The sequence below is a fragment of the Photinus pyralis genome, unplaced genomic scaffold (genome assembly GCF_008802855.1).
Source record: "Photinus pyralis isolate 1611_PpyrPB1 unplaced genomic scaffold, Ppyr1.3 Ppyr1.4_LG7, whole genome shotgun sequence".
Taxonomy (NCBI): Eukaryota; Metazoa; Arthropoda; class Insecta; order Coleoptera; family Lampyridae; genus Photinus; species Photinus pyralis.
Genome location: NW_022170738.1, coordinates 6130899 through 6155823, shown reverse-complemented (window position 1 = coordinate 6155823; position 24925 = coordinate 6130899). Strand labels below are relative to the sequence as shown.

The following is a 24925-nucleotide window of genomic DNA, read 5'->3' as shown; positions in this document are numbered from 1 at the left end:
CCCTTAGCCTCTTTCAAATTACGTATTTTTTAGCGTCATTGTTAAACGATGCGCTTATGCTTTTTCCCAATCGTGCGATTGCTCGCTCGGTGGCTCCATGCCCGTCAATTTAAAAGAGAACGGAAGGAACGATGAAATTTTGCAGGTGGATTCTTTATCAAATTTGTAGATCAGAGTGTGTGAATTGGCAATGTAGGGCAAAAAATAATGAAGGTCCCTTTGGCATCTTCGTTAATTATGAACCGAGTTGCATGAAATTCAAACTGGGCATAGCTTTAGCGACATAATACGCAATGCCAAAAGTTGAGCCTAATCGATTTAACATTTACAGTGCCGTTTTTAGGGCATTTTAGCAACAATCAAGTGCATATATTGGTGGCGTGGTCATTTGCATATAGTGAAGCAGGGCGTTTGGACACTATGGCGCTGGATAGATTTTACTTTAGTAGAAAAATCTCCAATAGATATTGCCTCCCGTCTAGTTTCCGTTTAAGAAAGTGTTCCACAAGCTTTCGTAAAAAGTCGCATCATATAAGGACACGGTTGGTGTTGTGTGAAAATGTTGCAATAGGCATCTGAAGGTTGTTGTGAAAAGCGGTTCTGAGCTGTGCATCTATAGAGTTGGAAATATGAGCTGTAGCAATGCTTTCAATTAGTCTAGTTCTCCACCCTTATTAGAAATACTTTAGGTGTTCTGTGGTAACACTTACACAGTGAAACGTATAAAGTGATTGGCATGGATACAATCAATACTAAGTATGGGGATCGAATGGTGATCAATACTGGAAACTATAACTGCATCCCTGCTTTACGCTTGTTACGTCACTTTTATATAAAAAAATGTACCCCAAAACTGTATGTGTATGATTCTTATTTCGTATCCGGTATATCATAACTTTTTTTTAATTAGAAAAAGAAGGTAAAACAGATCAAAATCACTGATCCCCACTGGAAACACCGAAAAACTATGTATTTGTTACAGTTACAGTTAACATCGAAATTCGAATACATTTTTTAAGAAGTGCTTCACATGACAGATTCATTTATAATTGAAATTGAAAACGTTTCCTTAATCCTAATATTATAATATAATGTATTATTTATTTACAATATTGAGCACTGTTTCTGAAACAAAAAAGTTGCCTCCAGGAAATGATCTACATGGCAATGACTAACGTGAGAATACACGAACGCGAAAAATGCAAAAGTACGAAAATATGAAATAATTAACCATTTTAGAATAAAATCTTGATTATATGGGGCAGTGGGTACCGAAGCGCGTTATCATACTCGTGGGAACTTTTTAAGACGTCATGGTTCGACGAGCTAAGACGTTTCCATATGTTGTTCAAATTTGACGAAACATCCACCGGTCCGACTTCCTGCCTCCCGTTTTCACGTATGATACAAATTCCACGTACAGCTATGCGGTTTTGCGAACGGTTTTGTTGATGATTATATGGTCCGGCGTTATGGTTTTATGCTTGTGCTAGTTTGATAAGTGTGATTTACGAAGGTGAACATCAAGCTCTCAAAGATGATGAATGTTTTGTGTATGGGTTTTGCGGTTTACCTGCGCGTATTGTTTTAGTCAAGTCGAAGTTATCGACTTTTTCGCTGTAATTATAATTGCTTTCTTAAAGAAACATCAATCAATTTTATAACGGATATATTTACGTGTACACTAAAATAACAGGTGTTGCGCTCATTCGAAGAAAGGAAATTCCCACACTGGCCACCCTTTCATGCTGGTACGCTTCCATTTCTTCTACATCGTTTCTTAAGTTATTAGTAGAACCAATTACGTTTCGAGAATATTAAATAATGGGCCGTAAAAATAAATCAGAATAGGTATCTGCAAAAGGCATTTGTCGTGCCGCAATCGACTGACAAGTGACAGACAGAACACACGCACTTGGCATTGATCCCCACATGGTATAGTGATACATACAGATTACATACAGGGGAATTGACGCAAGATAGACGTAGGACAGTGCTACTGTCGTGTCAAATCCCGACGCCCATTTATGTTCAATTAATGTTGATGTGTTTTGATCAAGCTGATCGCTTTGTCTTCGAAGCAGTCGCATCATCTAACGATCGAACGTGATCGATTTTACATTGCCTCTAATGCCCGTTTTCTATAGAACGATTTAGAATCGTCAATTCGTTCACCTTTCGAATCGATCTATACGTTTATGAATTGCATTTCGACTAGTTGTATTATCTCGTTACAATTAAAAACAAAACTTTAACATATACGAGAAGAAAGAGTCCGATTGCGTGTGTAATATGCCATAAAGCATTTGTAGAACACTCTTCTGTTAATTACACAGAGCTTTTTTATGAGAAGGGCAAAGTTATGGAGGAAAGGAACACTTTGGTTGCAGAACAGAAATGGACACGACAGACGCAATAAAAATGGTGAGAACGATCAGCGAATGTTATTTGGAAAAAGGAAAGACTTGTGTGTAGCTCCAGTGGCGTAACAAGACAGCTCGGGGCCTCGGGGCAAACGGTCCTCGGGGCCCCCTATAACTACTAGGCACGAATTAAAGTTTTTAATAAGAATCGTTTAAATAAAATCACCTTAAAACAGTCATTTTTATAACCCATGCTTCTTATTAAATGTAAACTATAAAATCGGAACATACTAAACTTTTAATTTTTGAAATATTAATTACATAGGTCTACATTTTTTTTATTTTTGACGAGCCAAAGTTGTATAGAAAATCTAAAAGTCTCTTTTTCTAGCCTTTGCATTTGCAAATTCGTTGATTACTTGGGTCAAATCCATTTCTGACGCGATCTTAGATTCAATTGAAAGAAGTGCGAGATTGTTCAATGTTTTATGACCCATTTGAGATCTTAGATAATTGTTTATGATTTTCAATTTACTGAACGATCGCTTGAGACTTAGCAATTTTAAGACACTAAAATGAGGCATTATGGGTATGGCACACATTTTTATATTTTGTATACTACACGTCGTTTTCTAGGTGTGGCTGGCACCTTTCGGGTTGCGGGACCCCCCTAGATTGCGGGGCCTCGGGGCATTGCCCCGAACTGCCCGATGGTAGTTACGCCACTGTGTAGCTCTTGTTGGCATTTTAAAGGCATTTGATTGGGTAAATTGGAGAAACTGTTGGAAATACTAAAGAGGGAGGGTGTCAACTGGAGAAAAAAACGACTAGTACGAAATATATATGAAACAAAAAGCAAACATCACGGTTGGCTGTAAAAAGACGGATTGGTTTGATATCGGAAAAGTAGTTAGAGAGGGATGCTGCTTATCTCCAACTTTGTTTAGTTCATATGTAGAAGACGCGGCAGAAATATGTTGAAAATATGGTATGAACATTGGAATGAAGATTATTGTTAGTATACGATTTGTGGATGACATAATTGTATTTGCTGAGAGTGAAAACGAACTTGAGATATTGTTAGCGAAAGTGGGAGTGCAGGAGGATACAACGGTAATGGTAGATAACACAAAGTTGGAAAAGCGAAAGAGAAATTAAGACCAGGATAGCGATGGCGAAACAAGAATTTAATAGTGAGAGGAGGATTTTATGCAGTAAGATGGAAAGAGATTGGTAAAATGTTTTATGGAGTGTTCTAACGTAATGTAGTGAAACGTGGTCAGCAATAAAAAGAGATCAAGAAAGGTTGAAAAATTTTGAATTAGGGTTATGGAGAAGAATGCTCAACATCAAATGGACTGATAACTCATAAGACAGATAAAGTAAAATTGGAGAGGAAAGATCATAAAGCGAAGGAAAAGGAACTGGATTGGATATGTACTACGAAAAAATTGTTTGTTGAAGAAAGTAATCGAGGGAACTGTACAGGGGGAAAGAAAATTTTTACTTTGTTCTGGATCCTATCTTCGACATAGGATTCCGCGACTTCACTTGATCGCCATTTCTTATGCCTCCTAAGAACTTGTCTGCTCCACTTTCTGCCATCAACGCTGCATGTTCTGCGAAAATAATGTCGGGTGTAGTTGTGGGATTTCGGATCCCTAAATATTCAGTAGGTACCATTTTTCGGTATTCCGTAATAAGGTAATTATACCAATTTGTGGAATAGTGCGCTTGTCTTGCTGATAAAATATGATCTTCTCTGGTTGATATATTTTGTTCCTAAATTGAGGGACTTCCTTAAGAGCCCAATGCCATTCATTCCAGCGCCCGATTTAACTGTGAACACACGCTTCCCTTTTGTTTTCGTGTCATGTTACCACCAAAATTCGCCCAGAATTGTCTACACCATGTAGCCGCAATTCTTCCGCACGACACGCGTCATGTAGCGCAATTATTGTCACCACCTTTATAAGTCGAAAGCTATCATCGGGTACTTGACAATTTTTTTAGATTATTCATAAAGACACTTTCGTCTTTTTGGCTGTATAACCATTTTGACATTTCAAGTACGCCAGAAGCTTTTAACACAGGGCCGGTGATAAGTCTGGAAACGGTCGATTATCGGTGAAACTGTAGATATCAAAAAAAGATTGGCGGTTCTTTAATGTCTAATTAATTAAACTAATTTTGCTATACAGGGTTGGTCATAAAGGCGTGCAAACCAATATTGCATTGTTTAAAATGAAACACCCCCTACATTGTTCGATATTTTAACTCTTTTCTCAATTTAAGCAAAATTTGTATTAAGCATAATGTACCTAAATTTGATCATAATACATCGATTTGCAAAAAAAAATTATTCGGGAGTGAGCTCAACGTTATATCTACTTCAAAATCTATATTATGCCAATGGGCGTTCTTCATTTTTTAGTGGTGAAAACTACCCCTTTTCGCCAAAAATTATAAAACTACATATTTAGTAAAATGTGGTTCAGATGTGTTGCTTTGGAACATTATTTCAGAATATTTCAACCCTATATTATGGGAATCGGAAAAGAAACCCAGAATGAAACAATTTTTAGGTTAGTAACTTTTGAGCTATTAAGGTGTATGGCTTTGGATTATCGTGCGATTATAAAGTGGACAATGCAGTGCAAAATACTGCTCCAAGAAACCCACGCAAAACTATAAGGAAGTAGCGCGGGCATTCTGAGGGTTAATCCACGAAACCTAAAACTTCTTGCCAAAATCATCGTCTCTATCTGCGTGGAAAAAATTGAATGAACCACTTAAACAGAATACATATACCAACAAATTCGCTGTCTCTTCCTATTCCTAAGCATCGTGCAAGGGGAAGATGTAACGCCTTAATTTCCTTAAAAAATTTTCCCCCGCGTACGCTGAATATTGACTGATATGTAATAACGGAAATCCAAGGTACAGAATGTAAAAATGGACATATCGGCACGGTACAATGCAAGAACAAAGCATGTATGGATCGGTAAGAGAAATAGCAGAGTGCGAGGTCAACGAAAAAAATTCTATCAACCGATCGGGCCCAATTGTGAATCTAAACCGTCCAGCCGTCTAGGAGGAGTCACAACCACGTACCTACAGAAGAATTTTATACATAAAGATAAATGGTTTTATGTTAATGTAATGAAGAAAAGGGGGGGGGGGATTTTCCTAATTTCCGCCTGCGTGGATCCACTCCTGCCTGAGAGTCTGGGAGCCTAATATCCCACGGTGCAGATATAAATTTGCTGGGCGATCTGTGCAATATTTTTTACGTACAACTGAAAACGGATTGACGGCCAAGCGAACAAAAGATACCACATTAGCTGCTTTTGAAGCTGTTTATTTTCCTAGATTTAACATGATTTTGAATCACGCTTATGTCCGTCTGTCCTGCGACTGTCCATCTGTTCCCCGTCGAACTCGAGAACGAAAAGAGACAGCGATGTCAACCCTCCGCCAATCTACGAGTTCAAAGATCAGTGCAAACATTTTTAATGCTCTACTCTGTATAAATATTTAACGGCACGTTAAACATTTCAACATTAAAAAAAGTCATCTAAATCAAACCCATCTCAGAGGTGTAAGATTTGATACGATTCATTGACTCCACTAGTAGAGGAAGTTGAGAGTTCTCCATGTGCTTTGAAATGAAAAAAAGGTGACTTGATTATTGTACAGGTCAACTTGATTTAGTGCTATTTAGCGATGACCAAGAAGGTCGCTGCTTCGTAATCAGATTCGATCATGGAAGGAGACAGTTGACTATAGAAGAATCGGCATGCTTACTTTAACAAAAACAAAAAAATTGCTATGGCTGCCCAAAAGCTTTTCAGCGGTTCAGTGGTTTACCCGGAAATGAGAGTACCGACCGACATCATTGGAGATTTTGTTTGATTCGGACTCCTGGTGCTTCAAAACGTGTATTTCCCTAAAAAGAGTGGGAGGTCATTTTTACTCCTATGCAATATACCGCCCTTACTAACGTGCGGGCGGTAAAAAACAGACCTAAATGAAGTTACCGGTGCTGCATGTGAAAAAACGGGATATTAAGATGGTGCTTATTAAGTCTGTAATAAGTGACAATTTTACCGCATATGTGTAAAAGCATGATTTAACAAACAATTAATGACGAGGAAAATCAACGTGTACTAGAAATGTACTGAAAATCAAGAATCAGCCATTTTTTAATCTACCTATTATTTGGCTCTTGCACCAAAATTTGTACAAACAATATAGTATAGTGATTTCTAGAAAAAAGTACTGCTTTTGAAATAATTATTTTATTTATTCTCAAACAACTTGTTTAGAATTAGCTGTAAAAAATTGTTCACTCGGATATGAAGTAATTACAAACGAATTTTTTACACTAGAAACTATTTGTAATATACCATTTTTATAAGTGTTTGAAGATAAAAGTTTCTGCTATGAGAAAATTGCCAACCGTTAATTGAAACCGAGACTGAAACATAGATTTTCAATAAACGAGAAAGTTAATAGTATCTATTGTAGTCTGGAAATCGTTCAATATACACAAATGGTATAATAAATATAGAAAATGCATGTGCAGATTAACCTCTGAGATAAATTATATAAATGTATAAATTATTGAAGAAGCCACTCTGCATGATATGCGAGAAGTAGGTACACCTATACAGCTGCATGCAAGCTACATATAAACATTGAATTTATTCAATGATATAACTAAATGTTAGAACGACTGCTTGTTCTTAAATCGCTGTGTAACATGCCTACATCTTTATAGAAAGTAGAAATGATGCTATCAACCTACTCAACATTACAACATTGGAAACACGATTCTGATAATGTTTACAATGTTTAAGTTAAAACGACAGTCAAAGCGAAATCAACATGTCAACTGGAAGCAAAAGTAACAACCTTAAAGGTCCAAAGGCCCATAGGCATAAAATGAAAGACTAAGTTAACAAAATACGCATCCTTTACTCATTATCTCTACTCATATCAAGAACATACCATTCATATCTACTTCTGACGACACAAACAAGTTATATGCTATTCCGGATAAAAAGGAGTAATCCCAAATCAAAACCTTGAGGTATCCTTCCATTTGCCGTGTAAAATGGATAGTCTCCAAAGAGCTTTCCATTGTCGTTAACAGATGTATTGAGGATAATAGTAAAAAATGTGTGGTATACACTCTTCTTTTTTACCGCTGCAGTTTTAAAACTACCACCCAAAAATAATAAGTGAAGGAAAAATTTTACTTCTTTTATAAAGAGTAACTTTAATTTATGAATAGACATCAACAAGAAACAACCTAGCATTCAGGAGCTTTATAATCATATTCTAACATGTCCCTTTAAGAAATAAGAAACCTCAAGTCAAGATTTCGTGCTTTGCAAGAAAGCACAGGCAAAATTGTCTGGTGGTGATATAAAAGGAGCGCTTCATTTATTAGCTTCTCAAGATGTAATAGCACCAAATAATGAAGTTCTACGTCAGAAGCATCTCACTACTTTGAAGAATTCTTCCCCACACCTCCAATATCAATAGATAATTGTCTTCCCTGACCACTCTCTGAATCCGACGCAAGAATTGCTTTATTTAAGTTTCTCAATGGTTTTGCTGGAGGCGTAGATGCTATTACACCGCAACATCTTAAGGATCTAACGGCAAACGAATTAGGTGAAACCGCAAGTGATCTTATCACAGCATTATGCAATTTATGTAACCTAGTAATGTTATATGGTAAAGTTCCTGTTCTTATTTGCCCTGTACTATACGGTGCAAACTTATGTGCACTTAAGAAGAAAGATTGAGGTATTGGTCCAATAGCTGTTGGATACAATGTTAGAAGACTTTTAGCAGAAATTATTTGTCGCAAAATATCCACCGTATTCGGTCTTTTATTCCGACCCTATCAGCTAGGTCTTGGAACCAAAGCCAGTGTTGAAGCGGGAATTCACTCTACTTAACGTTACATACAATACCCTCACAATTCAACTATTGAAAATTTACTTTATGAACGCTTTCAATATGAACGATAAATTAGTTATAATATTGTATAATTGTATTGTCATAAAAATTTGCGATTTTTTAAACGCTGGGCTATCGTAGCATAGCATAGCACTAAGATCGTAGGTAGCAATATCATTAGAAACAGAAATATCAAAAATGAAAAAGGAACTCATGTTTCCGTGTATAAATAGTCCATTGAAATGTTACATTTTTTTGGGCTTAGCATGCGTTTGTCAGAGGACGCAATTTTATTTTTTAGATATCAAGGGGAGGGGTTAGTCTAAAGTTAAATCCAAGTTTGTGTGTTTGTGTTTGTGTGAATAAAATTGAAAAAGTTTGTAATGAAAATTATTCATTCAAAACCCCTCTATTAAAATGCTCTGATGTCGTTTTTTTGTAAAATGACCAGAAAAAAAGTTATAACGACCAATTGAAAATTATTTACAAAATGTTCATCAATTTTCGTTTATAACTTTGTTATTTTTGGTTCTACGACTAAAAGTTACTGGACGAAAGTTATAGAGAATTTTATTTTTATTCAAAAATGTCTGAATACATTTTTTGTGAGACCAATAGTTTGTCAGATAAACCATAAAAACCATTTGCACCCCTTTTTTCAAGATGGCGGCCGCGGGACAAGGGCTGCAACCCCACAAACACGGATTTAACTTTAGACTAACCCCCCCTTGATATCTGAAAAATAAAATTGCGTCCACTGATAAACGCAACCCCAAATGTAACTTTTCAATGGCGTAAAGGCCATACTAAAATCAGACATTGGTGATTAAGGCGTTATTTGATCGAAAATGTACTTCATCTTGCGATTACAAAATATTGTCGCCCGTTGTGAGCACTAGTGTAAATTTGGATACAAAAATATACAAAATTGATTGTCTGGATTTCTAAATATAGAAATTTCGTAAACGAAATATATTATAAAAATCGTCCAACCACTCAAATAAATTAAAATACGTTTCCGAAATTCGAACAGGTTTACGCTGAATATTTATTAATGTGCTTCTACAAACTCCGGCCTGTAATGGTCTTTTACAAAATGAAAACAAACACTCTGTAATCCTACTAACCCGATTTACATAAATGCTAACATTGTCCTTTGCAGGATGGCGAAGAATCTCGTAACTGGAGGAAGACGACACAATTTTACAGAAAACGACTTGTTTTACATACAATTATGAGTCCACATGGTTAATCAAAAAATCTGCATCCTGTACGCTGCCATCTGCTTCAAATGATGATTAAAATAACAACCTACCTGTCCTTTATTATGCTGCTTTGTACCGATACAAAGAATCATTGATAATCAAGTAAGTTAAAGAAACATAAGCCACCTTGCAGTGCTTCTTCAGACGCAACCCTAATCCACAATAGATTCCGCAGGTGGCGTTATAAATTTCGCCTTTACCACCGTAATACAAAAGGCTATAGTCGTTTATAACCGAGCGAGCATCTGGCGTGTGTTATATAATAATTACAATAATTTAAGTTTCTTATAGACTGAAGAAAGGAAACATATGGGAAGTTGGCTAACTTACGAAAGACATGGGTTGTGAAACGGATAAGGTATATAGCGCGGTGAAAAGGGTAAATTAGTCATAGAGCATTAGCGGGATGAGGATCGGATTTGTCACGACGATGTGCAGGTAGGCGTGAAGCAAAAAAAGGGTTATGTAACTATTATCAAGATGTAGACGTTTAAATTCCTATTACCTACTCACCTTTATATGTGTCATACGGTGGTAGTAAAGGTTTGACGATGCAGTAAAGCGTTTCAGACAAATCGGACACTGATGCGGCTTTTCGCCGCTGTGAATTCGTCTATGTGTATTTAACGATGATGATGTGCTAAATCCTTTACCGCAGACCATGCAGACGTGAGGTTTTTCTCCTGAAACAATGCCGTTAGTGCTTTGAAGCTTCAGCCGGAGGGCTACGCACCGGTATGTGTTCGCATGTGTCGTTTGAGGAGGGACGGCCGATCGAAAGCTTTACTACATACACCACATGGTAAAAGTGCACGTTCTCGAGGTCGGGCCCTTGGTGTTGGTCCGGTAGGTTCGGGTAGATCACCTTGTGAACTTGCCGCCGAACTGTCTCCAGATAGCGATTTTCCTTCGTCTTCGGCCGAAGGGGGTGAATTTGATAGCGCCCTTGACAATAACGACATGGAAAGGTCTAATGGTGAATCTGAAATGATCAACGTCGTTAGAAAACGATAAAAAAGCTCCAGATGAAGACATATTTTCTTAATGTGTTAGAAATTCTATATGTATCTCAAGGAGTGTGCGTGTGAATGCATTTAAGCAATGCGGGACGTTTAATAATCCCAAGCTCGCGTCTGCATCTACCATAAATTACAACTTTTTATCGTTTCCAGAGTTTTCAGGTACGATTTGTTCACAAGCCGTTCCGACTATAGAATGCACTCAATTATCTTAATGCGCTGTATTGTTGCTAGCAAGAATGGCGGCTAAATATGTGTTAGTGATCTCGGTGCCACTTTAACGATTATAAAACCGCCCTTTCCTTTTTCGTTTTATATTAAACGTATTCTTGCACCAAATAAACCACAAATCACTATAAAGGCACTTTCAATTTATATTACGCAGCATAATTTGTAAAGTTATTTTCGGTGTCATGCAAGTGCCATTGTACTTCATGGTGTTTCATAAAAAGTAGCCCTCAGTCTAGAAGAATTTATTAAATAATTAAAATTGTTCAGAAGGAAGAAAATGCAATGAGCATCGAGGAAACGAGTCCCGATAAAGATTGTATTAGTTCAAAAACGATTGGTTACCCCTACAAAAGTCCGTGTAAGCGGTGTGTAAATGACTTTCAAAATAAAAGGTTGGCAAGGTACTAATGTAGGGTTTGCGGCGTTAGTGCATAGTTAACTCCTAAAAAGTAAGGCAATTTAATATACATTGTGTCCAAAATTGGAATCTATCATGGGGATCTCTGGAACCACAGAAGATACGACGATGGCCAAATTAGAGTTAGTAAATTGAAGTTATTGTTGTTGTTGAAGTTGAAGTTATTATCGCGCTTTAAAGAGAACCAGACAAGATATGCCAGAAAAACCGAAATTTTCCGCTTTTAATTCTTTCTGATGTTATTTGAACAGATACAAAAAAAAACACTTTCTCATTTCCACTTTTAGAACTCTATAAGACAGCGTTAAGAGATTTTCAATACAACGTTTCGATTCAGAGAAATCAGCATCAACGTTATTTTTATATGGCCCCTAAAAAAGTACATACTGTATTGAGTAGCATTTTTATTACGAATACAACGAGATACAGGCGACACAGCACAGACAGAAAAGCAACAGTTGAAAATTGTTAGTTTCAACAGGATGGTGCATCCGCGCACAACGCCCTAATCGTGTGAGAATACCTATCGAGCAAATTCAAAGATCAGTAGTATGATCTTTGGCAAATGGAAAGTATGTCCTCTAGATAGGATAGGACCGTGTCAATGTTGAACGAAAACCTTTCGCATAATAAGGACTCTGGTCGTGGAAGCCTCCGCTTTGCCAACGTGGATGAAAATCCTTGGATTATTACCAACCCCGCACGTTAGTAAGGGAGGTATTGTATTGGGGTAAAAAATGACATCCCACTTTTTTTTACGGAAACACGTTTTGAAGCCCCAGGAATCCGAGTCAAACAAAATCTCGATGATGTCGGTCTGTCTGTCTGTACTCTCATTTCCGGCTAAACGGCAGAACTTGATCCATATATTTTTAAACATAACAGGAAGAGCCCAAACGCTTTTGGGCAGAACGCCATGCGCAGGTTTGAGGGTGGTATCTGTGCTAGCCACTGAAATTGAAATTTCCAAATACCTTAGGGCCAAAGGGGAAATTATTCTGGAATATTCTCTATAGAAAATGTATCTTGAATTGTCGAAGGGAATCAACAACAGTAATAAAAACTGTCAACAAGAACTACGACAAGCCAATTGTAAAATGCTTCGCGTCTCTAGCTCTACGTTCCCGCAGATCACCTAAAATTTTGCTCCCTTTCTTTAATTATCTGTTCAGCAAGATAATAGATTGAAGAACGGTTCAAGCAGCTTTCCTTAGCTTTTACGCATCCACCCTTAAATATTAACATTTTTTTAAAAATTCGCTGCTTATTTGATTTTGAAGAAAAATTGTGCCTGATCAACAACAACGATAAAAAAGCGTATGTAAGTATAAAGGCGATTTAAACGACAATAGCTTTGCGCTTATTAAATACAAGGGGTGAACAAACCTCGTAAAATTCTTGTTTCCAGTTACCGATTCCAGTACCATCTATTCAATAATGAAGTTTAGATTCATTATTTTTACGTTTACGAATTTGGTACATATCAGAGATATTTTCCCTTTCAGTGGTGAGTAATCTTGTGGTACGAATTTGAGAACATATACGGGGTTGATCATGCGAACGTAAAAAAGATGCTGCCTTGAATGCTCTCCACACGTGTATTGACAAGGATGTGCCGGGATAATTCGTTCCCGGACAATTCGCGCCCGGAAAATTCGCAGTTGGAAACTTGGTGGTTTTTCTTTGAAATGAATCCTGAAAAATCGATTGCTCGAACTGGAATTAACTGTCTTTGATTTCTCTTAATTTTGTGAAAAAAAATATTTAATTTACTCGTAATTCAACGATTTGATCTCAACATGCATTTTTCCAGGAGTCAATTTTCCGAGGTGCAAATTGCCTTGGGAGCGAATTGTTTGTCCTGTGAGAGCATTGTCCTGGAAATGAATTCTCCGCTTGCCAACTGTCCGGGTGCGAATTGTCATGCGAGTGCATTGTTCTGGGAGCCAATTATCCGGGTGCGAATTGTTCAGGAGCTAATGATCCGGGCGCGAAATGTCTGAGAACGAATTATTCGGGCGGGAATTGTCTTGGGGTGCGAATTGTCCGGGCGCTTTCTAGAGGTTGAGGAAATAACTCCACGCAAAATTTTTGTTGATATGTTGATGAACGAAATCTTCATTTGTTCATCAATGTCATCTAGGAGACCGTAAACATATTACTTTTATCCAGCTGAACTATAGTATTTTACATTATTAGCCAGGTAAGTGGGTTTTTACTGGCGATAGGAGAAGTTGACTGGCGAGCCGTTAGTTTTTCTTTGTTCACCAGTTTTGCGAAAAAAATGTAAATTTGATTTAATGCATTCTGTGTTTTATTTCGTCTTGGTCTATTTTTTTATAAAGTTTTTTGATCAGATACCTACCAGGCTACCGATTTCGTCGAAGAACCGGTAAAACCAGGGGTAAAACACATTGCTTTAATGCACCAGAATTTGCTCCGCTCTCTTTTTGGTAGAGAAAAATCTGCATTTATTCGAAGAATTGTTGGGGATCTACGTTATCAAAGTGGAAGATTATTTCTAAGGTTGATTTTCCAGGGGCGAATACTCCATGCTGCAATTTTGAGACATGTCGAGAAAACAGGAGAAAGTTTGCCATTTATTGAATAAGACAATCAATTGTTTCAGCAAATAAAGTGTATCGATCATGGGCATCTACAAAGATAAATTTCTTCTGATACAAAAAAAGTGGTACAATATTGAAAACCGAGAAAAAACTATATAAATTGAAACCAAAATGGGTGTATATAACTATATAAAGGTTTTTGCACTAAGGCGAGTAACTTCAGCTCATTTTCCATGAATTGATCAGTACTTTCCAAAAGGTCATAGCTATGTGCGCTGTTTTCCTTTACTAGAAGCATCTATGTTTGCAATATCAAAAATGTTTGCCTTTAACAGAAGCATATCTGATTAAAATTTCAAAAAGATATCTCGATAAATAAAAGTTGCTATTGCGCATCCTGCGCATGCGTGCATTAATCTGATGTTTATAATATGCGATACGTTTGCTTTTACTAAAAGCATCTTTGGTTAAAATTTTAAAGAAATTTCTTCTTAAATAAGAAAGTTGACATTGCGCAGTCTCCGCATGCACAGTTTAAATCGTCGAGATTTTCGCTGGCTTAGGTGACAGAGCTTACGCTTCCGAATGCAAAAAGAACGAAGTAAATATCTTGAAAACTATAGGAAGAGCCTCGGACAGACAGGCAGACGGACAGAGAAAGGGGTTGCAACAGCGCACCCAACTTCATCCTCACTGCCGTTTTGTTTTCCATAAAAAAATAAAAGGGCAAGTAGCATAGCAAACATTCAGCCCTGTGATGTATCACTAACGTTAAACTTAACGTGCAAGTTATCTGTCAAAAACGTCATTTTGCCTATACTAAATAACGCAAAATAACGTTTTTTGGCAGCTAACCTGAACGTTTGACGTTTCTGATATTTGTAGTGAAATACAGAGGATCTTTGTGACCATTTTGGTGCCCTTATTATTAGGAGCCCGATTTCTTAGTAGGAGCCCCGACTTCAGGTCCAGTATCTAAAAAGAAGCGAGTCCGCGTAGAAAGTTTTATAGTTCTCGGCTCAGTCGCATTAGAGCACCTCTGTTCAGGTCGTCGCATGATAGTAGAAGTCCAGATGTTTGGTAGATAAAACGTACGTTTCCCTTGGTAACATACAGGGTGTTTTTTTAAAGATGGACCATAGAAAGTACACACCTAGCATAACGCAATGTAAAGGCGTTGAGTTATTTAAAACTCAACGCCTTTACATTGTCGTTCAAAAAAACACCGTGTATATTCGATGAATAATAATACTAAAGATCAAGACGAAATGCGCAATGTATGATGAAATTGGTTAACTTCAAGATCGATTAAAGTAAACAATAACCATGTTTTGGATATATACCACGGGATACGTCACACATCATCAAAGTTTTACAATGAAAGTAGTAATATTTGCGTATTTTCACTCTTGTTTAAATTGAATTCTAAAGCTTTTGCCTTGTGTGGTTAAAAACCGGAAAGAGTCGATAGCTTGAGCTGAGAACTTGGTTGATCTTATAATGACACCTGATGGGAAATTGGCTGAGAACGCTGTCTGAACTAAAATCTGTATTGACATCTTTATTGACCTAACAGTTTCGCTCCCATGACCATTATTGCTAATAATTTTGAAATCTATCGCCAATAACACTACGTTAGTTCCCGTATTATCAAATCAACAATATACTAAAACTGATCACACGAAAAACCAGTTTAGAATATTTAATCAATTCAAAACGGTTAGTCGTTCACTCGATATTTCCCTAATTTGAAAATGTTGGTAGTCTATATACACCAACACTGCAACATTTTACCGCCCATAATCTGTATAAAGTGGGAATCAGGTTTTTCGCAATTTATTTGATTGTATCTTAAATAGAATGACAAAATTTTATACCTATAAGGAACGAGACCGTAACTTACTTATTGCCCATAAAATTGCTTTTTTCTGCAATCATTATTTCGAATTTTTTATTCAACATTAAAGCAACAGGTAAATTAGAGTTTATCGTTACTTTTAAATGCAATAAACCGTTTTTTATTGGCACATAATTTCATCATTGCATAATCTGAGGTAATAAAAAGTTTAAATAAATGCGTAGTTACCCTATCGTAATTCAATGATGGGAAACGTCGATTGTAATTAATTTTTATCAAATTGTAAAAGGCAAAATTGAAGAGCATTCTCGGGTCCCCTAATTAATGTGTGTGTATAAAGCAGACAGCGTGTCGAATCATCAGAACCTTAAGGTGTTTCGAGGGAGCTAGTGTTTTTTCGACAAGATGAAGCATTGTGATCATGGTATTAATTATACCTTGCCGCTGCATCAGACTACACTTTTATTGCTTTTTATTCTCAAATTAAACTTTCCGCTTTGCGCTAATGTATTTTTACCTTCAAGTATTGAGTCCATCGTTTGTCGGTAGAGCGACGCCCGCATCCTTACAAAGAATAGCTCTTCCGGTCTCTCTGGTAAATAGTACACCAACAATTCGGTATCGGGTGGTATTGGTTTAACCACCTCGTAAACTGGCTCACCACCCACTTTGGTGGCTACCAAATTAACTGCGGGATTAAACGAGTTTGCCACCCTAACAAATCGCACCCAATTACAGTGACGCACCCTTCTCGAACCATTTCCAGAGATCTCGTCGTAACAGCCAAAACGATGCCGAATCTGAAACAAAGGCATTACGATCAGTCAATTGTGTCCATCTTTGCTCTCATGACTTAAAGAATCGTGATACAAGAATAAAAATTAAAAGTAAATTACGGTAAGTTAATTATATGTTTAATGTATATTATGTAATGCTTCTGAGGTTAAAGTGTAATTTATTATATTCTTTATTGTGGGAAGTTCAGCTAACATAATATTCAAAATTTTTATAATAGTCAAAATTATTACCTGGGAGCGCAAACGTATATGCGTTTCTGAATATTGAGCCACTTTAGAGTAATTTGCTCGACAAAAAATGTTTCCGAACAAAGCACAGGTGTACATCAAGCTGTGACAATCAAAATAATAGACAGAGTGAAACAAGGATACGGTTATGTTTACGACGTGACAAAAGAATTACAACGTTAGGGTTGGACTATTACCTGTGATGTGGGATCATTAAAAAAAAACCGTCTGGAATCTGGATGAATTAGCCTTATCCTTCCTTTTCTAGTCTTTGGCAATATTTCGTTATGCACCTGTTGGCGCCCAAAGGTTCATTATACGGGAATTCATTGAAATTCTTGTTTTCACACACCGCTTTCCTTGGGGTTTAAAAATGCACATAATGCTAATGCTAATGCATTCCCATAAACACACAGGTACCTTACAGTCTTTGAATAAATTACAAAAAAACCTTTGCATAATTTCAGCTTCCTGTCCAAACGCTTAATTTCTCATTTAGTTTTAAATACCTGCGTGGTTCTATTAAAAAGAACACGACTATACTTTTAAAGTGATGGGAATTTTGTTAGTATGTAGTGTTTTATGGTTGCCAGAAACTAAAATAGATCGATGATGGAAATTGATTGACAGTTGGATGCTCGGCCCATCTGTCGCATTTACTCCTTATTAAATTAATCAACTCACTTTATTTTCTTCGATGAAATGAGCCGTAAGTAAAAGGAAAGCGAGCAGGTACCCTCTAATTTGTTTAATTTAGAATGCGGTTAGAAATCGATTTATAATTGGGATATTAAGGTAATGGAGGAAGCTGTAGACTTAATTATTATGCGTCCACCCAGAAAGTAATAATAGCACCATCGGTGGATCTAAGGATCATATGGTGCAACTTTTACTGGTTCAAAAAAGCAAACCAGAATCGCCATCATTTACAGCAACTTCTTTCTTTAACAATTTGCATATACTCGAGTTTCTGAAGAATCCGCTGAGAGCTATGTTAAAATGGCGCCGCGAAATGAGACACATTTGGGAGATATCCAAGCATGGAACGAACGAATAGTGCGGTGTAAGTATACATTTGAACACATAAATATTGGTACTGACCAAAAAATTTGCGATAGCGTTGTAGTCCAGGTTAACAAAAGGACGCCTTTCCAAAACAAGAAGCTGTTGTAATCGACGATGTGCTCATGAGGCGTGACCAAGTCAAACTTCAGTCGAAATTGTTCGATGATTATTCTCATTTGAAATTTTTGACATGTGAGTTGGTGTGGGAAGGAGCTCTAGCTGAATACGGGAAATGCTGTTCAATGTAACTGGGAACAGTATTTTTAACTGTCCCAGATGGTAAGTTTATCGGATGTACAGAAATTGCGTACGACGTGCGTACGCATCTTAATAATTTCCTCGATTCCTTGTGTAAGGTAGCGATATGAACGTTGAAATTAATGTTGTCCATATTGTTTTGCTGTACAATTTGCCGGCATCGCAACATTTTCAGTACGCTATTGAACCACGTGACAAATTTTACCAAAACCGGAAGCGCTACGCATTAAAATCGTCTGTTTTTAATGTAAGAAATTTAGTCATCGGGTAAGAAACGGTCCGAGAATTTAAGGCAACGCGCGGAAAATCCAAAGTGCGCGAACGACACGTGCTTCTCATTTTAAGGCCTCGTTTTTGCTTATTTTTAATTGTATAATATGAATGCGAACAATAATCTAATTAAAGGCAGGTATGCAAATATTTTATTTATTTATTTATTATTCCTCTGCTCACGATTGAGGTGACTTGATGGAAAACACAATGTAAAAATGCGGAAAAGTTCTTCATTACTTACTTAGGTATCAAATTTTTAGATCCGCACCATTGAATTTTCTGTATTTTCGTGAATGTTTGAGATTATTGTGCAGTTTTTGAATCATCATTTTTATTTTCCAATTGTTGAGTGAGTTTTCTTTAATTTGTTTGAAGTTTTGGAGTTTTGTTTCAAGGTGCAGTATTTCTTATGTTTATATTATGAATAGCGATATGAACCAATAAACAAAAATTTATAATAATCAGATACGGTCTTTGATTCGGTCTTTGGCGTATGTAATTATTATAGACCAGTATAGTATAGTATGAGGGGGATTGATAGGCAAGGTCTCCACTGAGAAAAAATAGTGAGGATATGAACATGAACAAACATCCATCTAGTTCATAATTTCGCATGTAGTTAATTAAAAATGTCGCAAATAACAAAAAAATAACGTTTTAAGTCGATTATGATTAAATGATCACAAACAATTCGATATGTCGATCATTAGTCGATTCCATTCGGTTCCAAAAAAATGTACATTGTAGGGTTCAATTATTACAACCAATAAGCACTCTTCCAAAGATCATAGTATCAACTTAAATCGTTATTTTTTTGTTATTTGCGACATTTTCAATTAACTACGTGCGAAATTAGATCACTCATTAGTAGGCGGGGGACAATTTGTGACCCATGGTCCAATCTTCAAATAACTTTTGTATGAAAATTGATTTTAATGGATTTTTAATAAACTGTTCGACAATTTTGTTCCTTAACTCATCAAGTCTGTACAATTGTACACAACGAATTTCGTGGAATTCTATCCATTTTCGTTATACGAGCAAGAATTCCAGTGGAATTTTTTTCCAATTTTGAAAGAAATTTCAGATTCGTGATTTTCATGTTCACAAACCCCCAGGTACGAAATTTCGTCGAAATCAGAATTTTTCGCACCCCCTGCGCCTTTTCGTGTTAGGAATTTTGAAAAAATTTCTGCAAAATCGAAAACCTATTCAAAGGAGTACCACCAGTCTTTCTAACTCCTATGGTTGCTGAAAAAAAATTAAAGAGAAAATGCAACTTTCACACACGTTTAACCCTCAGTTTATTTGGAAAAAAGTGTTTGGTTTGATCCCCTCTACCGCCCAAATTGTTTTTTACATACTTCTATGTAACACCTTAGTAGTTGAGGTATCCTCCAATAGATAAATAATTTAAAAAAAGATTTGGTTATTTATAAGTACATCCATACATGATTGTGTCACCCCAAAAACTTAAGCAATTTGACCATCACCGCCGTGGTTTTTGCTGATTGGGCTCTAGAGAGCAACTTGAAATTAATCCTGCAAATGAAAATTTAATTTGATCCTGCAAAACGAAGCCGAGGTGGACATTTGAATAATGTTACTAAGTTGTATAAAAAGTAAAAAAAAAACGTTTGCATGGTTTTGCCTTAAATATTTTATATTTCGTTTATTCTATTGGGAAGCACTTTAATTCACTATTACTATTATTTATTTACCACTTTTAATACCCTCTAAGGCGCTTATAATAATCTCTTATTTAATGTAAATTAAATTCAATTTATTCAAAACTCAAAAGGGACCGTTATTTATGTTGTAAATTCTAATAAAATTATAATTTTAGTGTATTATCGTTTCGTATTTTTCTACATTTTAATTGATCACGATCGATTAGTTAGATGTATTTTTAATGTATATCGAAATATCCAGACATAGTGATGAACCTAACAACATTTTCTATGTTTTTTCTCTTTCGGATCAATGTTCTTAAATATTCCCACGTAGGTAACTGTTGTACAAGTAGTGTACAATTTTGGAACTAGACGCAGTAAAATTGAAAAATGAAAGCGCAAGGATCAAATTATTCATAAAATTCGGATTAACATAATAGCTCCTACCATAAAATTTTACTTTAATTACATTCGACATGAATATTCGACTAGACTTTTAACATTTAACGTTTATATTTTGATTTAATTTAAAATGCGTATCTATAACTGGTAGCCTTTGTACTTAGCGAAACAAAAAGCAAAATCAAACTAATAATTGAATTCTAAATATTTCCCGTAGGCAATTAAATAATCGACCATGTGGTTTTTTCAACGGTTGCGATGTATATACGATGATAAACTTTATTGGATGTATATAGCTACTGAATAAATGCATCTAAAATAGTTTAACAACACACCAAGCGGTCCCGAATTACAAGAAAGGATCTTTAAGGAGGAGCCTGTTTTTATAATGCCTAGGTTCTATTATATTCGTTTCACTGGTTATGGTTACACTTAATTAAGTTCTTATTAATAAAGAGGAATCCTTTTTATATTGCGAAACAAAGCTCCTAATGAAATAGTAAACATAAATTAAGGAAGTGGATTTATGAGAAAAAAATTATCACCGCGAACAGGTTTGTAATCGAACCCACCATTGAAATCTCCACGAGCTTTGTGATCTCGCATTTCATCGACAGAATGGAAGAAATTACAAGTTGTAATCGGTATTATCTTACTTTGATATCTTTTCAAACTCCCTGTTTTTTTTTAAATCTTTAATTTTGTAGCATTACCGAAACAGAAACCATATAATTGCGGACCCGGTTTCATATATAACGAATCCGACACGAGGTCCTACTGCTGTCTTCCAGTATCTTCTTTTATATTTGCCGCCATTGTTTTACGCTACTGCTAATACATACATGTATACGTTTGCAGCATCCGATATCTTTTAAGTCGCCGCCTTTCAATTGCTACTGTTTTATCTTTGTGCATAGGTAAATCTCATTCTTTTATAATTTATCGTCAGCATTTCTCAATGGAGTGAAAAATTTCTAAATGTTAATTGAACTAATTTTTTTCCTTTTTTCTAAAAGGTATTTAAACAAACTTAGCTATCGTTCGCATTCTACCTAGTGCGTCGTCGTGTTGAAATTAAAACCGATCATTTATCACGCAACTTGTTTGCTGTGTGTTTATTACTTATAACACTCATCTTGCTATCTTCAAGATAGAGAAATTCTTCAACGCTCCCGTTTTCCTTTGGAAGAGATATTACCGCCGATAGTATCCGATCTAAATATTAAACATATTTCAACTCCAATCTTTTAGTAAGCGCAATTTGTATGATGCCATTTATGCAAAACTAGTTTCGATAGCAAACACTCGTTTGATAATCGTGTAACGGAAATTTAATTAGACTTCTGCATTTCAACCTCAATTGACCGCAACTGATGTTAAAATCCAAATCTTTTGGAATCCTTAGTTAGCTGTTTTGGAACAAAAACTTATCACTGCCCGATTTGTTTTGAGCAATTAATTACACCTGTAATGCAACATTTTTAATTGCAATATAGGGTAGGTAATAGCTCTTCCTTCCTGGAATATGAAATATGAAAGAAATATTATCTTTTTAGGTTTAGCTCTCAACGAGGGTGTCAATATCTCCCATTGGTGACAGATAAAGAACCAACAGACTTTTCCAATGATACTATGCCCCTTTGAAATTTTAGGGTTAGTGAGTGACTTTTCACTAAAAGATTCCCCATGTAACCTGAAATAGACGTGCCCAAGCGTTTATCAATACACTTTGGTCCCCTAAAAATGAGTCATTCAATGCCCTGCTTGGAATCTAAAATCTGCAATCCGCTCATCTGTGCCGTAATTATTAATTGCTTGATCCAAGAATAATCTTGACAATGGCTTGATCCCAATTACCGGAATTGTAACCAAAAGGTGACAAATCGTTGTTTATGGACCAATTTGGGCAGAAAAAATGTAACTTTCCGCCATACTGGTAAGTAAATTTTATGCATTTACCAAAAGATGTCAAAATGTTAAACATTTTTATCTCCCACCCGCTAGTGAGGGTATTGGGGTAAAAAACATCCCCCCCCCCACTTTTTGACGGAAATACACGTTTTGAAGCACCAGGAATGAATTCAAACGCAATGTCGATGATGTCGGTCATTTCCAGCTAAACGGCTGAACTGATTGGAACCACATTTGGTAGACAAATTCTTACCATAAAAGAAAGAACCAAAAAGCTTTAGGGCAGAACGCGCCTTCGCAACTGTGCGATGGTATCTACGCTAGCTCTACAGCAAATTTCTTTTCATGTTACAGTCATTATGGGAAAGACATAACCCGCATTCTACCGAAAAGCTTTTCAGCCCTTTCTTTTATGTTTAAGAATATGTGTACCAAATTTGGTTCCAATCGGCTCAGCTGGACATGAAAGTTTGACACACTAGCGCTTGCGGATTGCAAGCCGGAAACGAGATCACAGACCGGCATCATCGAAATTTTGTTTGATTCGGATTACTGGTGCTTCAAAACGTATTTCCGTGCTCGGATACGAACCTTCGTTGTCGCGTTGTAAGTCGGCAGTACGCTTAGGTTTGGCTATACGATATGGCGCCTAATCCTGAAAACATACTTCGATCCATGCGCTACCTAGTAGTTGAGCGAGGAACTACGAGTCTGACGACAAGTAAGAGCTTCATCTCAAATAACAGGGTTACAAGACCTGTGTATATACTCTTAATACTTAATACGCATCGGGTATAAATACTCTGCATTGAAGTGTAGCGTGTACCTATTAATCTTAATAATAACTGCATAATTGTTAAATTTTATACGAGTTTCGAAATGCAGCAAGAGAATGCGATTTTAAACTTTCCATTTGATCTTCCGATTTCGTCTGATTTATTTTTAAAGCAATGAAACTCGCGCATGAACAGTACTCAAATGCTGATGCCTTAAGGCAGTATTTCTCAAACTTTTTTGTCTGGCGGCACACTAAAATTATTAAATAAAATTCGCGGCACCTCTAAGTATTATTATTTTTTTGCTTTCTTTTACAGTTAGTAAAGATATCAGGGATGAGAAGTCTTTACAACATTTATTTTTGCAAGTAAGTTTATTGCTGAACACAAAAACCTTTAAAACAAAAGTTACTATTTTCAATATGAAGGAATCTGGCGATAAAACGTGAACTTATGCTCCTGATGGGATTTGTATTTTCTTCCTTGATTATTATGTTGCGTTTTTGAAAGACGTATGCCCTCATTTCATTCTCGAGGACCTTTAATATATATCTAATATATGTTAAGGTGACTTGTTTTGGACGGGAGTAAAATCATCTCACGCGTAAAACTCGGCAGCCGAAAGCGAGCTCGAGCTCGCTCGCCTGACTCACAATTGCTTAAGGCGCATTTGTCCATTTTAAAGGAAATATGGCATTAAAATCATCGACGTGTCTTTGACTAATAAATTAATATATAATTTAAATTAATTAAATTTACGCATATAAAGCTTATTTAGTAGTTTCGGAATAAATAAAAGGATTTTAATATTTTTGTTAACTATACGCATTAGTTTGTCGCTTAATAAGCAATATGTAATATTAAATAGGCTTTTCGATTATGATGACGCGGGTTCGAACCTCTCGAGCGCGCCTTTTTTCTATAATAGATCGCGGCAAAAAGAAGGGAGCGAAGGATTAGTGAGAGAGTAGTGCCACGTTCGAATTTTTTTTAATATTAACGTGACGCCACTTACCGAGTCACTGAGAGGCTGAGAAATAAAGTGATAACGTACTTAACAAGTTTAGTTGAAAAGACATATTGAAAGTGGGAGTTTTAAGAGTGATAGACGTAATGCAATATGAGCATATGATTGTTTAATGAGTTATGAACCATAGAAATAAATAAAATAGAAACTAAAAACAGTAAATAAAAAGAAAATTCATTTTTTAGAATTGTTTTAATTCGCTTTTTTTTATTTATGTAATTTTTAGTTAATTATGTATTTAAAAATTTCGCGGCACCCTTTGAAGTACTTGCGGTTTGAGAACCACTGCCTTAAGGGATAGCATTAGATTAAACATAACCCGTTTTTAACTGATACACGTCCTTCCGACATTCCACTCTCACTTTATGGGTACCATTTCCAGAGATATTTATTTTGCATTTGAATGTTTTGAATCTAGCAACAGACACATCTCGTTCACTCCTCGGTTGTACTTTTTTTGTACCACCCGTCGACATTTGTTTTTTAAATTCTCGTTTTGCGACAATGAACTCGTTTAAAAGATTAGCTGCACTAAGATGATCATAACATTAACGTCCCAGCTATCGAGACAGTTTGTTTTATCACTTCCTTAACGAAATTGGTGGTGAACTCAGGCCCGTAGCCAGAATGAAGTAGCAGGGGGGGGCGGTATTTTTCTAGGTGGGGCTTAAGAAGTTTTTGATACAGGCTTCCACTGTAATTCTTGTAAAGGAACCATCAACCGTCATTTTGAGTGGGGGCAAAACCACGTTCTAGATGGGGCTCAGCCCCACCTGGCCACCCCATGACTACAGGCCTCGGTTAACTGCATACTTATT

At 36.3% G+C, this 24925-nt stretch overlaps 1 protein-coding gene across 1 annotated transcript in view; it reads right to left on the bottom strand.

Moving 5' to 3' along the window:
• LOC116175559 (protein odd-skipped-related 2-like) overlaps positions 1-24925 on the bottom strand; it is a 93052-nt gene that overhangs the window by 5705 nt on the left and 62422 nt on the right. Inside the window, exons 2-4 of the mRNA XM_031493732.1 lie at positions 16215-16497; positions 10338-10586; positions 10118-10287 (exon numbers count right to left, since the gene is read on the bottom strand). Coding sequence (XP_031349592.1) covers positions 10118-10287; positions 10338-10586; positions 16215-16497 — 702 coding nt within the window. The remainder of the gene's footprint in view (positions 1-10117; positions 10288-10337; positions 10587-16214; positions 16498-24925) is intronic.